General features: G+C 49.3%; 2 protein-coding genes across 3 annotated transcripts in view; one reads left to right on the plus strand and one right to left on the minus strand.

Annotated features, from left to right (window-relative positions):
• Positions 1-4,073, plus strand: part of PCSK1N (proprotein convertase subtilisin/kexin type 1 inhibitor) — a 6,259-nt gene extending 2,186 nt beyond the window's left edge. For both annotated transcript variants that reach the window (XM_004713212.2, XM_045288303.1), the window contains exons 2-3: positions 2,913-3,382; positions 3,712-4,073. In XM_004713212.2, the coding sequence (XP_004713269.1) occupies positions 2,913-3,382; positions 3,712-3,907 (666 nt within the window). In that variant the 3' untranslated portion in view covers positions 3,908-4,073. The remainder of the gene's footprint in view (positions 1-2,912; positions 3,383-3,711) is intronic.
• A 1,516-nt stretch (positions 4,074-5,589) lies between these two features.
• ERAS (ES cell expressed Ras) lies at positions 5,590-6,326 on the minus strand. The gene has a single exon (XM_004713166.2). The coding sequence runs from the start codon at positions 6,265-6,267 to the stop codon at positions 5,590-5,592; it is 678 nt and encodes a 225-aa protein (XP_004713223.1). The 5' UTR covers positions 6,268-6,326.
• Between the last annotated feature and the right edge of the window lie 4,542 nt (positions 6,327-10,868).

Below are 10,868 nucleotides of genomic sequence, written 5' to 3' on the forward strand. Positions count from 1 at the left end.
CCCCGCCATCTATGTCAACAAGTGACTTTGATTTTTCCCAATTGGCAGGGATGTAGCAGTGCAGAGGATTTCATCAGGGTTACAATATTCATTTATCTGATTATGACATTACCCATTTCTGCGGCCCCCCCCCCTCTTTTGGGTAAAATTTTTGTCCACTTTTAAATTCGGTTTTTTTTTCTGTTGTTGCTTTTTAGGTGTTCGTTGTATATTCTGGGTATTGATTTTGTGTGTTTGTGTTGCAGGCATCTTCTCCCACCCCGTGGTTTTACTTTTATTCTTTTTTTTCTTTAATTTTTTATTCTTTTTATACTGTCTTGAGATAAAAAGAAATTCCGATTTATTTCTCTTTTGCTTTCCATGTCCTCCCCAATTCGGTGAATGTGTTATTCCTATGTCATGTACCGGAGCAGCCATCCTGTCTCATGGCCGTGCAGTGAGTCTGTCCTAGTGCCAGTGTCTGCATGCTTATGGGTATAGTAGTTTCAAAGCTCTGTTCAAATCTAGCACTTTCTTCAGCGGTGTCAAATCTGCTGTTTAATATGTCCACTGAGATTTTCATTTGAAATATATTTCTAGATGATCTCTTTCTTTTTCAAATCTTCATGGTCAACTCTTATTTCTTATATTTGGCAGTATGCTTATATTTCTTTAAACTTAGTGACTTTTTTTTAACTTAATGACATTTTATTGAAACTGTCTGAACTGAAAATCCATCCCTGAATAATTAATCCTACAGATAAACCTGCACACATACTAAATAATCTATGAGTCAGCTTATTCATTCCAACATTGTAAAGGAGAAGAAGCACCCTACGTATCTATCATTTGAAGACTGGTTAAACAGACTACTAGACATCTATACAAAGGATGCTTTCGCTACCCTGATATATAGAGTTCCAAAAGACATGAAGTAGAATAGTCCGCTGCCTTTGGGGTAAAACAAGTGAACAGTAGGAGCCTGTATTTAAATTTGCTTATAAAAACACCCAGAAGGAGTGGCAATGTATCACAAAGTATCACGACTATAGACTTTTCTATATTACTGTATATCCCCCTACCCATCCAAGTTTGTGTGTGTGTGTGGGGGGTGTGAATTGAAAAGAAAATCAAATTTGTCCACTGATTTTTGAAGCCCCTCCTATTTTCTACGTTAATCTATAATATACTTTTTGGTGAGTAGCCCTGGGTAGGGGAGGGTAGGGGGCTATGTACTCATGATGCAAGAAGCTAACGTACAAAATTTGGAGAAGGAAAGGGGTAAAATTCCCACTATTTGTAAGTAATGTAAATATATATTGGAAAATCAACATTAATCAAATGGAAAACAGTACATAAACTAATAAAGAAATATACTTATGGAAAAGTATAATACTGCAAACTCACTTGCCATTGAGCTGCTTCAGACTCATAGCAACTCCACAGGACAGGCTAGAGCCGCCCATGGGGTGGCCGAGACTGCAAATCTTTATAGGAATAGAAAGCCTCATCGTTCTCTTGCAGAGTGGGCTGGTGGCTTAGAATTGCTGACCTTGCAGATTACAGTGCAATGCGTAAGTAACCATTATGCCACCAGGGCTCCCAGAGTTACTAGGAGGAAAAAAAAATAGATAGATAGATAGATAAACAAAAAATATGGAATGTTTCCATTAAAAAAAACAAAAAACAACTCACTAGAAAGTCGTCGTGGAGCCCTGGTGGCATTGTGATTACATGTTGGCTGCGATCCCCAAGGTCTGCAGTTCGAAACCACTAGCCAGTCTTGGACACTGTCAGGGGCAGCTCTACCCTGTCATGTGGTGTCTCTAGAGTCGGCATCAACTTCATGGCAGTGGGAAAATAAAAAGAGGTCCTGGCAAAAGAAAGATAATGCTTCCTACTCCCCTTACCAGTTACAGTCTCGGAAACCTACACGGGCAGGCCGACTCTTGATGAGTTGCATTGGCTCAATGGCAATGAGTTTGCATGGGTTTTTTGAGGTGGCCTTTGGGATGTCTGGCAGTTTCAGGGAGTCTGAAGTGGTCCTGGGAGTCACCATGAGGTGATTGGAACGTCTGAAGGGATCTGCTGGGGGCCCTTGGGTGTCTGATGCTCCCTAGGGATATTTGAGATGGCTCAGAATTACTGTTGTCTGAAGGATTTGGGAAGTCAAGGCGGGGTCTGGAGGGTCTACAGAGGTATTTGGGGTTTCCGGGGGCCTGGGTCACTATGAATCAGAACCCACGTGACAGCAGTGCTTGGTGTTGTTTCTGAGGGTTAGAGCACCCCTGAATGCCTTAGAGAGTCACAGGGAGATTTCTGGGAGACTTTAGGGATCCACAGAAGCCCTTGAAGTAACTGAATGTCTCCAGGGCCCCTGGGGCAAGCTCTGGGGGTCACTTGGGGGTCTAGAGTTTGGGTTACACATTGATTGGGCTCCTAACCATCAAGTCAGCAGTTCAAAACCACCGGGTGCTCAGTGAGAAAGATGAAGCTTTCTAATCCCGTAATGAGTTACAGTCTTGAAAACCCACAGGGGCAAGTCTACCCTGCCCTATTAAAAATATCGAGTCAATGCTGACTCATAGCGACGCCCTATGGGTTTCCGAGACCATAGCTGTTTACGGGAGTAGAAAGCCCAGGCGTTTCCCGTGGAGCTGCTGGTGGTTTCGAATGGTTGACCACCAGGAGGACTGAAGCCCAATGCATAACCATGACGCCACCAGGCCTTGGAATCAACTCGATGGCAGTGAGTAAATGCTTCTGAGGCCATTTGGAGGTCTCGAGTGACCTTGGAGGTGTTTAGGTACGTGGGGGAATCCAGGGGTGCCTTTAGTGGCATCTGCATTATTCCACGTCCCCTGGTTGAGTCCTTGGCTGAAGGGACACTGACGGCCCCCCTCCTCTCCCCCGCCCACCTCTTGTTTCTGTAGGAGGCCCGAGGCCTGGGCGCCCCCTTACCGCCCATGGCTGAGACTGGCGCTCCCCGCCGCTTCCGTCGGGCACTGCCCCGGGGGGAGGCGGCGGGGGCGATGCAGGAGCTGGCGCGGGCGCTGGCCCACCTGCTGGAGGCTGAACGGCAGGAGCGGGCGCGCGTCGAGGCGCAGGAGGCGGAGGACCAGCAAGCTCGAGTCCTGGCGCAGCTGCTGCGGCTCTGGGGCGCTCCTCGGGCGGCGGACCCCGCGGCGCTGGGCCTGGACGACGACCCCGACGCCCCCGCCGCGCAGCTCGCGCGCGCCCTGCTCCGTGCCCGCCTGGACCCCGCCGCCCTAGCCGCTCAGCTGGCCCCCGCCCCCGCGTCTGTGCTCAGAACTCGGCCCCCGGCCTACGACGATGGCCCTGCGGGCCCAGATGCCGAGGAGGCCGGCGATGACACCCCGGATGTGGATCCCGAGCTGCTGAGGTACTTGGGCAAGGGGAGGGCCGCGGCGCCTGTGTCCGGTCCCGGAAGGATGCCGGCAGGGACCTGGAGAGCCTAGGAGGGAGTGGGGTCCTGGGTCCAGGATGATGCGGGAACACGGCTACTTACTTTTGGGGCCAGCGCTGGGGGTGGAATGGAGGTTCTGTTTCTGTGGGTGGGTGGCAGGATTTCTTGGATGGAAGGCACGGCCACCTGTCTCCGGGAGTCATTGGGTTGGGGACGCCTGTGTGAGGACAGCAGGGTCCCCAGGGCCTGGGGCAGGGTCTCCTGGACATATGACCTCTCTGCATTCCACTCTCCTCCCACTGTAGGTACTTGCTGGGGCGGCTCCTCACGGGAAGTCCTGACCTTGAGACTGTGGCAGCCCCTCGCCGCCTCCGCCGCGCAGCAGACCAAGATCTGGGCCCTGAGGGGCCACCTGAGGGCGTGCTGGGTGCACTGCTGCGGGTGAAACGCCTGGAGACTCCCGCGCCCCTGGCGCCCGGGCGCCGTCTCTTGGCACCCTGAGTAATGCTGGAATCCCAGGAGCCCTCTGACCCAGGACTGCCCACCTCGCCTCTGACACTCAGACTGCTTTTTCTCAACATGCTGAGACCCCAGCTACTGTCTGTTTGCTGCCCCCTAATCTCAAGATCCCTATCAACTGGCTCCACAATAAATATGATATGAAGCAGCTTTGTGCTCGTGTGTATGTAGCCGTGTCACGTGGTGGGGGGGGCTGATGAGCTGGACTGTGGTGACTGCCTTTAGATCCAGGCCGGACTCCTGCTGCTCTGGGTCCCCCCACTTCAGAAACAACCTTACACCCTACCCACCCAGGCTAGGCTGCTCCACTGTGAAAGGGAGCCATATGATGCCGAGCACAGGACCGCGTGGATCTCATGTGTCCTTGAAACTCTGGTTCCATCAACAGTGTCTTCCCGAGACCAACGCTCCCAAGAATCCAGGAGTGGTCAGGGCATGTGAGCAGAAAGGCTAGACCCTGCTGGCAGGGCTGTGCAATGCATGCAGGAGAGCCCTGGACCTGTAGCTAGGGCCCTGGGTGGGAAGAGAAGTGGGATAGGCAGAAGGGACAGCCCTTTCCCACAGGCACATTCTGTCAAGGAACTCAGGAGTTGAGAGACTAGCCCCGGGATGTCCGGGTCATTAGACAGCATACTTGTCAAGGTAGGAAGGAAGGGGAGTTTTTTTTTTCTCTATTAGTTTGATTTGTCATTTTTAAGTATTTTGAGTTATACACTATAGAGTCACTGAGGATATTGGAGTTCATGTCCTCTGGTTGGACAGCTGGTTTGTGGCCTTGGGCTTTGCACTACCTATCTCCTCAGTCCCTAGTTTTTGTTCCTATGTCATTGACCTTCTTGTCTACGGAGCAACTTTGCTAGCCCTTATTCTACCATATAGGTTCGATTACTTAAATGGGTCCTTGTGGCACATTGGTCCTGGGTTAAGCATTGGCCTGCTAACTGAAAGGCTGGCAGTTCAAATCCATCCGTCATTCTGATGGAGAAAGGTGAAACTATGTCTGCTCTCAAGAAGATCTACCCTCTAGGACATCCTATGGAGCAGTTCTACTCAGTGCTCCATGTCTATATTTTTTCAACGCTGACTCATAGTGACCCCTCAGTGGGTTTCTGAGACCGTAACTGTTGACGGGAGTGGAAAGCCCAGTCTTTCTCCCACAGAGTTGCAGCTGGTTTTGAACTGCTGACCATGCAGATCACAGCCCAACAAGTAACCACTATACCAGAGCTCTTGGGCACATATCTATATTTTTAAAAACTTTCCACCCCCCAACTCTCCACAAGAATGTTTTATCTGAATACCTTATTGACTTCTATATCCCTGTCATCCCATAGCAGGACCTGGCCTCCAAATTTCTTTTTTTTTTTTTTTAATTTTTTTTTAAGCCTCCAAATTTCTTAAGGGAAACATTCTCCTAATTTGATAACCTTCTACCCAATTTGAACCCCCAACTCAGATAACACTTGGCTCAGAGGCTACTTTGAAACCTGTGAGCACCATTTATTGAACTTTCCACAAAATCTTTCAACATGACAAAACACAACCAACATTATACCCCATGTGAGAAAAAAAAAGCACCTCACCAAACGAAGACGTCCCCCCAGATATGTAGGTGTTTATCAACAGGAACAGTGAAGGAAGGTCCACTTTTCTTGACCATACTTTCAAGACACTGAGCAGCCACAGTGGCACATGCCCTTCCAGTGATTTCCTTTTATGGCCTCCTTTGCTCTGGCTTCCTTGGCCTTCTGGATCTCATGGACAAGAAGAAAAAAGGCCTCCTCGATACCTTGACGTGTCTTGGCTGACGTCTCCACATAGGGGCTCCCCCAGCTCTGAGCGAGGGCGAGGGCAGCAACATGAACATCTCTGGCGGTGGTCACAAGGTCAGATTTGTTGCCCACCAGGACGAGGGGCTGGGTGTGGTGAGGACCCCACGTGTCCCGAATTTGCTGAAGCTGGGCTAGAGAGGAGGGGTCATTGAGCGCAAAGACCCCTAACACACCATCACTGGCAGCCACACACTGGTCACGAAGGGACTTATGAACTGTCTGCCCTGAGGTGTCCAGCACATTGAGGACACAGCCCCCACTGTCCAAGGCCATTTCCTTCCAGTAGGAATCCTGGATTGTGGGGTCGTGGTCCTCCACAAAGCATTGGTCATTCAGTTGGATGGTCAGGGCACTCTTGCCCACACCACTTGCACCCACAACCACTGCCTTGTACTCAGGCAGCTTCTGGCTACTCTGGAAGCATGCTGCAGTCTCAGGGGTTTCCTGGGATTTCAGGCTCCATGTGCCCAGGCCGAGGTCAAAGATGGTAGGATTTGTGGGCAGTGCCATGCCCCCAGCAGACAGCTCAGGGAAGAGACGCAAACAGCAGACCTGCAAGGGGACAGAGAAGACAGATGGACAGCGAATGTGAGCATAGGGGAGGATAAATTAAGTGCGGTAACCTGTGGGGAATAGAGAGCTTGGTGTCTTGGAGTAAGCATTATCAAGTGCCTAGTGTGCTAGGGGAACTCTGGTGGCATAGTGGTTATGAGTTGGGCTGCAATTTGTAAAGGTCAGCAGTTCGAAACCACCAGCTGCTTTCCTGGGGAGAAAGACAGGGCTTTCCTACTCACGGAAAGCGTTGTTACAGTCTCAGAAACCCACAAGAGTAGTTCTCCCTTGTCCTATGGGGTTGCTAGGAGTCGGGATTAACTCAGCAGCAGTGAGTCCCCAGTGAGTGCTCACCATTTCACAGGCTGTGGAAAGCACTCCTGTGGTCTATTGTTTCTATCTCCAATTCTATAGCATAAACTCTGTGGGGGCAGGGCTTAAAAAAAAGACTGTACAGTATTCCTTACCCCAAGCCAGAGTGCCCTGGAAAGTGGATTAATGCAGACATCTTTAGGTTTAAATGCATTATCTTATCATTTCTTTTCCCTTTTGACCCATTCTTAAATTGTTCTAGTTTTTATTCTCTTCTGCTTTCGTTTGGATTGAGGTGCTTCCTGTTTTGTTGTTGCTGCTGGGGTTTTGCTATGAATGCGTTTTGAATGTGAAATCCAGGATGCCAATCTATAGAGAGAGTAACTAGAGGAAGGGTTTCTTAGGAGCCCTGGTAGTGTAGAGGTTATGAATTGGGCTTCTAATAGCTAGGTCAGCAATTTGAAATCACCAGACGCTCCTAGGGAGGAAGACGAGGCTTTCTACTTCCGTGAACCACAACCTGGCACAGTGGCTACTACTCGACATATCATCAAGGAATTTAGGTTCTAGAACGTGGAGACTGATTCTAAACCAAATACATAAAAGTGAATTCTGTAGTCTGTTAACCATCATCATTATAACTTTAAAAAACCCAAATCCACTATCAAGTCTATTCCAACAGACACTGACTGAGAACCGACTACGGTGTGGCAATGACACAGAAGTTAAAGAAAGAAGAGAGAGACTAAGAGAAATGCCTGATAAACACGGTGATAGCCACAATCCTGCATACTTCGGACATGTCAAGAGAGACCAGCCCCTGGAGAAGGACACCATTCATGTGTGGTAAAGTAGCAAAAGGAGGCAGCGAACAAGAGACAGGCACAGCCCTTCAAGAAGATGGCTTGACGCAGTGGGCTCAAACCTGAGAACAGTGTGAGGACGGCACAGGGCAGTGCTTCCTTCCAGTGCACACTCACTTGCTGCTCTGAGCCAACGACATGAATAACCCGATAAACTTGGGGGAGAAGAGATCCCAAACCTGACAGAGGTTATTTGTACAAATGACCTCTGCTGTGGATATAGCCATACAGGGGGCAAAGTGATGGAAACATCTTAGACATACACTTGAGAAAATGAGTGCCGAGTGTGGGGGTCAAGACCACCATAGACTCTGGACACCAAGGCCAATAGGGGTAACATGAGTAGTGAGTGGGATCTTCAAGCTTGTGCAATGATTGATCTTTCCCTCTGAGGAAAGAAACCAAACCAAAACTAAACTCAATGCCGACTCATAGTGACCCTGTGAGTTTCTGAGACTAACTCTTTATGGGAGTAGAAAGCCCAGTCTTTCTCCCGAGGAGCTGCTGTGATTTCTAATTGCTGGCCTGGCAGTTAGCAGCCCAATTCATAATCACTACGCCACCAGGACACATGAAAACACGTTATTCAAATGGCAACAGCAGTCCTCCACAGCCCCCAAACCAGAACTAGGTGGTGACTGGCTCCCACTAAGGACTCCTCTGAAAAGGCTCAGAGAAGCGGATCATAACTACTATAAAGGAGGGCCGGGTTGCTGGTCAGATGGAGACTGGCAGATCCCAACCTCCCACTTCCCTCCCTTCCCCTCCCCCAGCGATCTTCAGCCACCCTTCAGGTCTGGATCGGAACTTATCCCAGAGCTCAATTCTCAGCAAAACAATAGATCCTTGAGGGGAACAATAACACCTGTGAGGTAGGCATATCTTAGAATAAGCAACCATTGGAGACAAAGGGGGAAGCCTTTAGTCAAGGGCTAAATTCAGAAGGGTGGGGAAAGAAGGAAGAATGCAAACGGGGGAAAAAGGCAGAGAGGAAGTGAGATAGGTGAAGTTACCTTTGGAGAATTGCAGTGAATGAGCTGAAACAAAATGCGCGTGAATTGTCTAATGCTATGTAAAAATACACCCCGATTCACATTAAAATATTGTTTTGAAGTGCCTGGTCACATTTTAATGCGGGGTCCAGATAATACAGAAGATAAAGATGTAAAATACACAAGGGGGAGGGGCAAGAGAGAATTTAAAAATAATGGAATTTTCCTGTGAACACCTGGAAGCCCCCTCGTATTTCAGTGACGGTGCAGTAAAGGTGTTCAGTGAACATTAGCCATGAGTCCTGTGATCACTCATTCATCCCAGACTGGCAGTGAGCAAAGTGGTGCCAATCCCTGCCCTGTTGAGAGCTGTATTCTGGCAGTGAGAAAATGACAATAAACAAGATCTGTAAATAAGTTATCTTGCAGGTACACAGCTAGCATCCTATTAGAATTGGTTACTAAGAGGAAAGCGCCCCATCATACCTGTTAACAGAAGTCTCTCCGGAAAGTGGCAGTTTGGGGGAAGGTGGTGGTAGCCAGGCGCTCATGAAAGGCTCAATTGCATTTGGAATCTCTGAGTTCGGCAGGCAGAGTAGCATGCCCAGAGTTCAGGGAAAGTGGTCCCAGGATGTGTTTGCTCAGGAAGAGTTTGAGAATAAGGAGGGGAGAAGTAAGCAGGGGACAGAGCCCCAGGGGTTCCACCATTTGCAAGACAGACAGAGGCAGAAAACATAGGCTTGTGGATGGACTGAAGAGCAGGGAGGGGAGGTAAGGGGAGTGAGTGGAGAGGAGAGGAGGAGAGGGGAGGGAAGGGGGCAAGGGCAAAAGCAGTGAACCAGGATGGAGCTGAAGGTAAACTGTTGAGGAAAGCTTGGGATGTGGATAAATTCTGAAGAGGAACTGATATTTTGTCTTAGAGATACAAAGCAGGGGCAGGCGTGAATGCAGACTCAGTTTGGGGTTTGAGCAGTGAGAAAGCGAGGGCGCCATCGCCTGAGATGTGAGAAGGGCTCTTCTTATAATGAACGCGTTTGACTTGAGCGCACAGCGTGCAGCATGCGCCAGGTGCTCACCAATACTCACACCCAATTGTCAGGACCGCCTGGTGAGGTCTCAGCTATCCCCACCAACCCCCCTTTCATCAATGAGGCAAAGCAAGGCTCAGAGAAGGGGAATGAGTGAGGTCCCATAGCCATTAGGACTATAACAGAAGAGGGGTCTCAACCTCCTCAGCGAATACAGAACCATTTGTTTTGGCCAGTGCTACTGGAGTGTCCTCATCCCAGTTAGCAGTCCGACACCTATCCCACTGTGCCATCCAGGATGACCATGTGACCAGGCACTCCTACTTAGGCAGACCCCGACGAAACCCGGAGAGCAGGAAGGAGCACCCACAGAGACTAGCAGGGCAACATCGGCTGCAGTGCTCGTCCCTACAGCTCACAGTGGGAAAGAGCCAGCATTTCCATTTTGGTCAGGCCTCCCCAACTTTCCTGGTTCAGGAATGAGGTTAGAGAGCAGCCAGCAAGCTCACCCAGTCCTAGGCAGGAAAGTGGCACTGGGACCCAGGCAGCAGCTCTGAAAGGCTGCAGAGGTTGCCAGGCATGCTCAGTCACCTCAATCCTTAAGCACCTGCTGCTTGCAACCTGTGTCTGGCCCAGGGATGAGTGCAAGGTCACCACTTTCCTCACCTGCACACACACCTAGGAGTGCCTCCTGGGGGAGGGGGTGTGCTATAGGCAGCCAGACCCCCATGGTGCCCTCTGCTGTTCCTCTCCCTTACTTTGTCTCCCTTTGGGATATGCCTTAGTGTTGGTGAGTGGAAATTAATTTTGCCCTTAACAACCAGACTTTGGGAAATGTTTTTAGGGAGATTTTTTTGTGGCCATGGGAGAAAGACAAGGCTTTCTACTCCCATAAAGAGTTAGTCTTAGAAACCCGCAGGGGCAGTTCTATCCAGTCCTATAAGGTCACACTATGCATCAAAATCAACTCGATTTTGCTTTTTGTGGCCAGGGGGACCATCCAGCCTTATGCAGGCATTTTTGGTAGCTGGAGAACGGGTTGTGTACTTACCTGGATGGAAAGGGGTGCAGGAGGGTTATTCTGTTGAAGGATGGAGTGCAGTTTTATCTGCATTGAACATGTCCATCTAAGAAATTCCCCAGACTCCCTTTCAGCTATAGCAGCCTTGTGACACATTTCTGGCCCAGGAGATGGAAGCAGCTCAGCTGTTGGGTGGGGTATGCACTCTAAAAGGTGGTTAACTCAATTGACAGGAACCTTCATGCCCTTCTATTTCCCGGTTTTCTATTTTTTTCTTTTAATCATTTTATTTGGGGTTCATACAATTCTTATCACAATCCATACATACATCAATTGTGTAAAG

This window comes from Echinops telfairi, unplaced genomic scaffold (genome assembly GCF_000313985.2).
Source record: "Echinops telfairi isolate 266 unplaced genomic scaffold, ASM31398v2 ScPeMD7_19;HRSCAF=73, whole genome shotgun sequence".
NCBI lineage: Eukaryota > Metazoa > Chordata > Mammalia > Afrosoricida > Tenrecidae > Echinops > Echinops telfairi.

Coding starts and splice junctions, on each gene's coding strand:
- ERAS (XM_004713166.2), bottom strand. CDS start 6,267: ATGGCACTGCCCACAAATCCTACCATCTTTGACCTCGGCCTGGGCACA.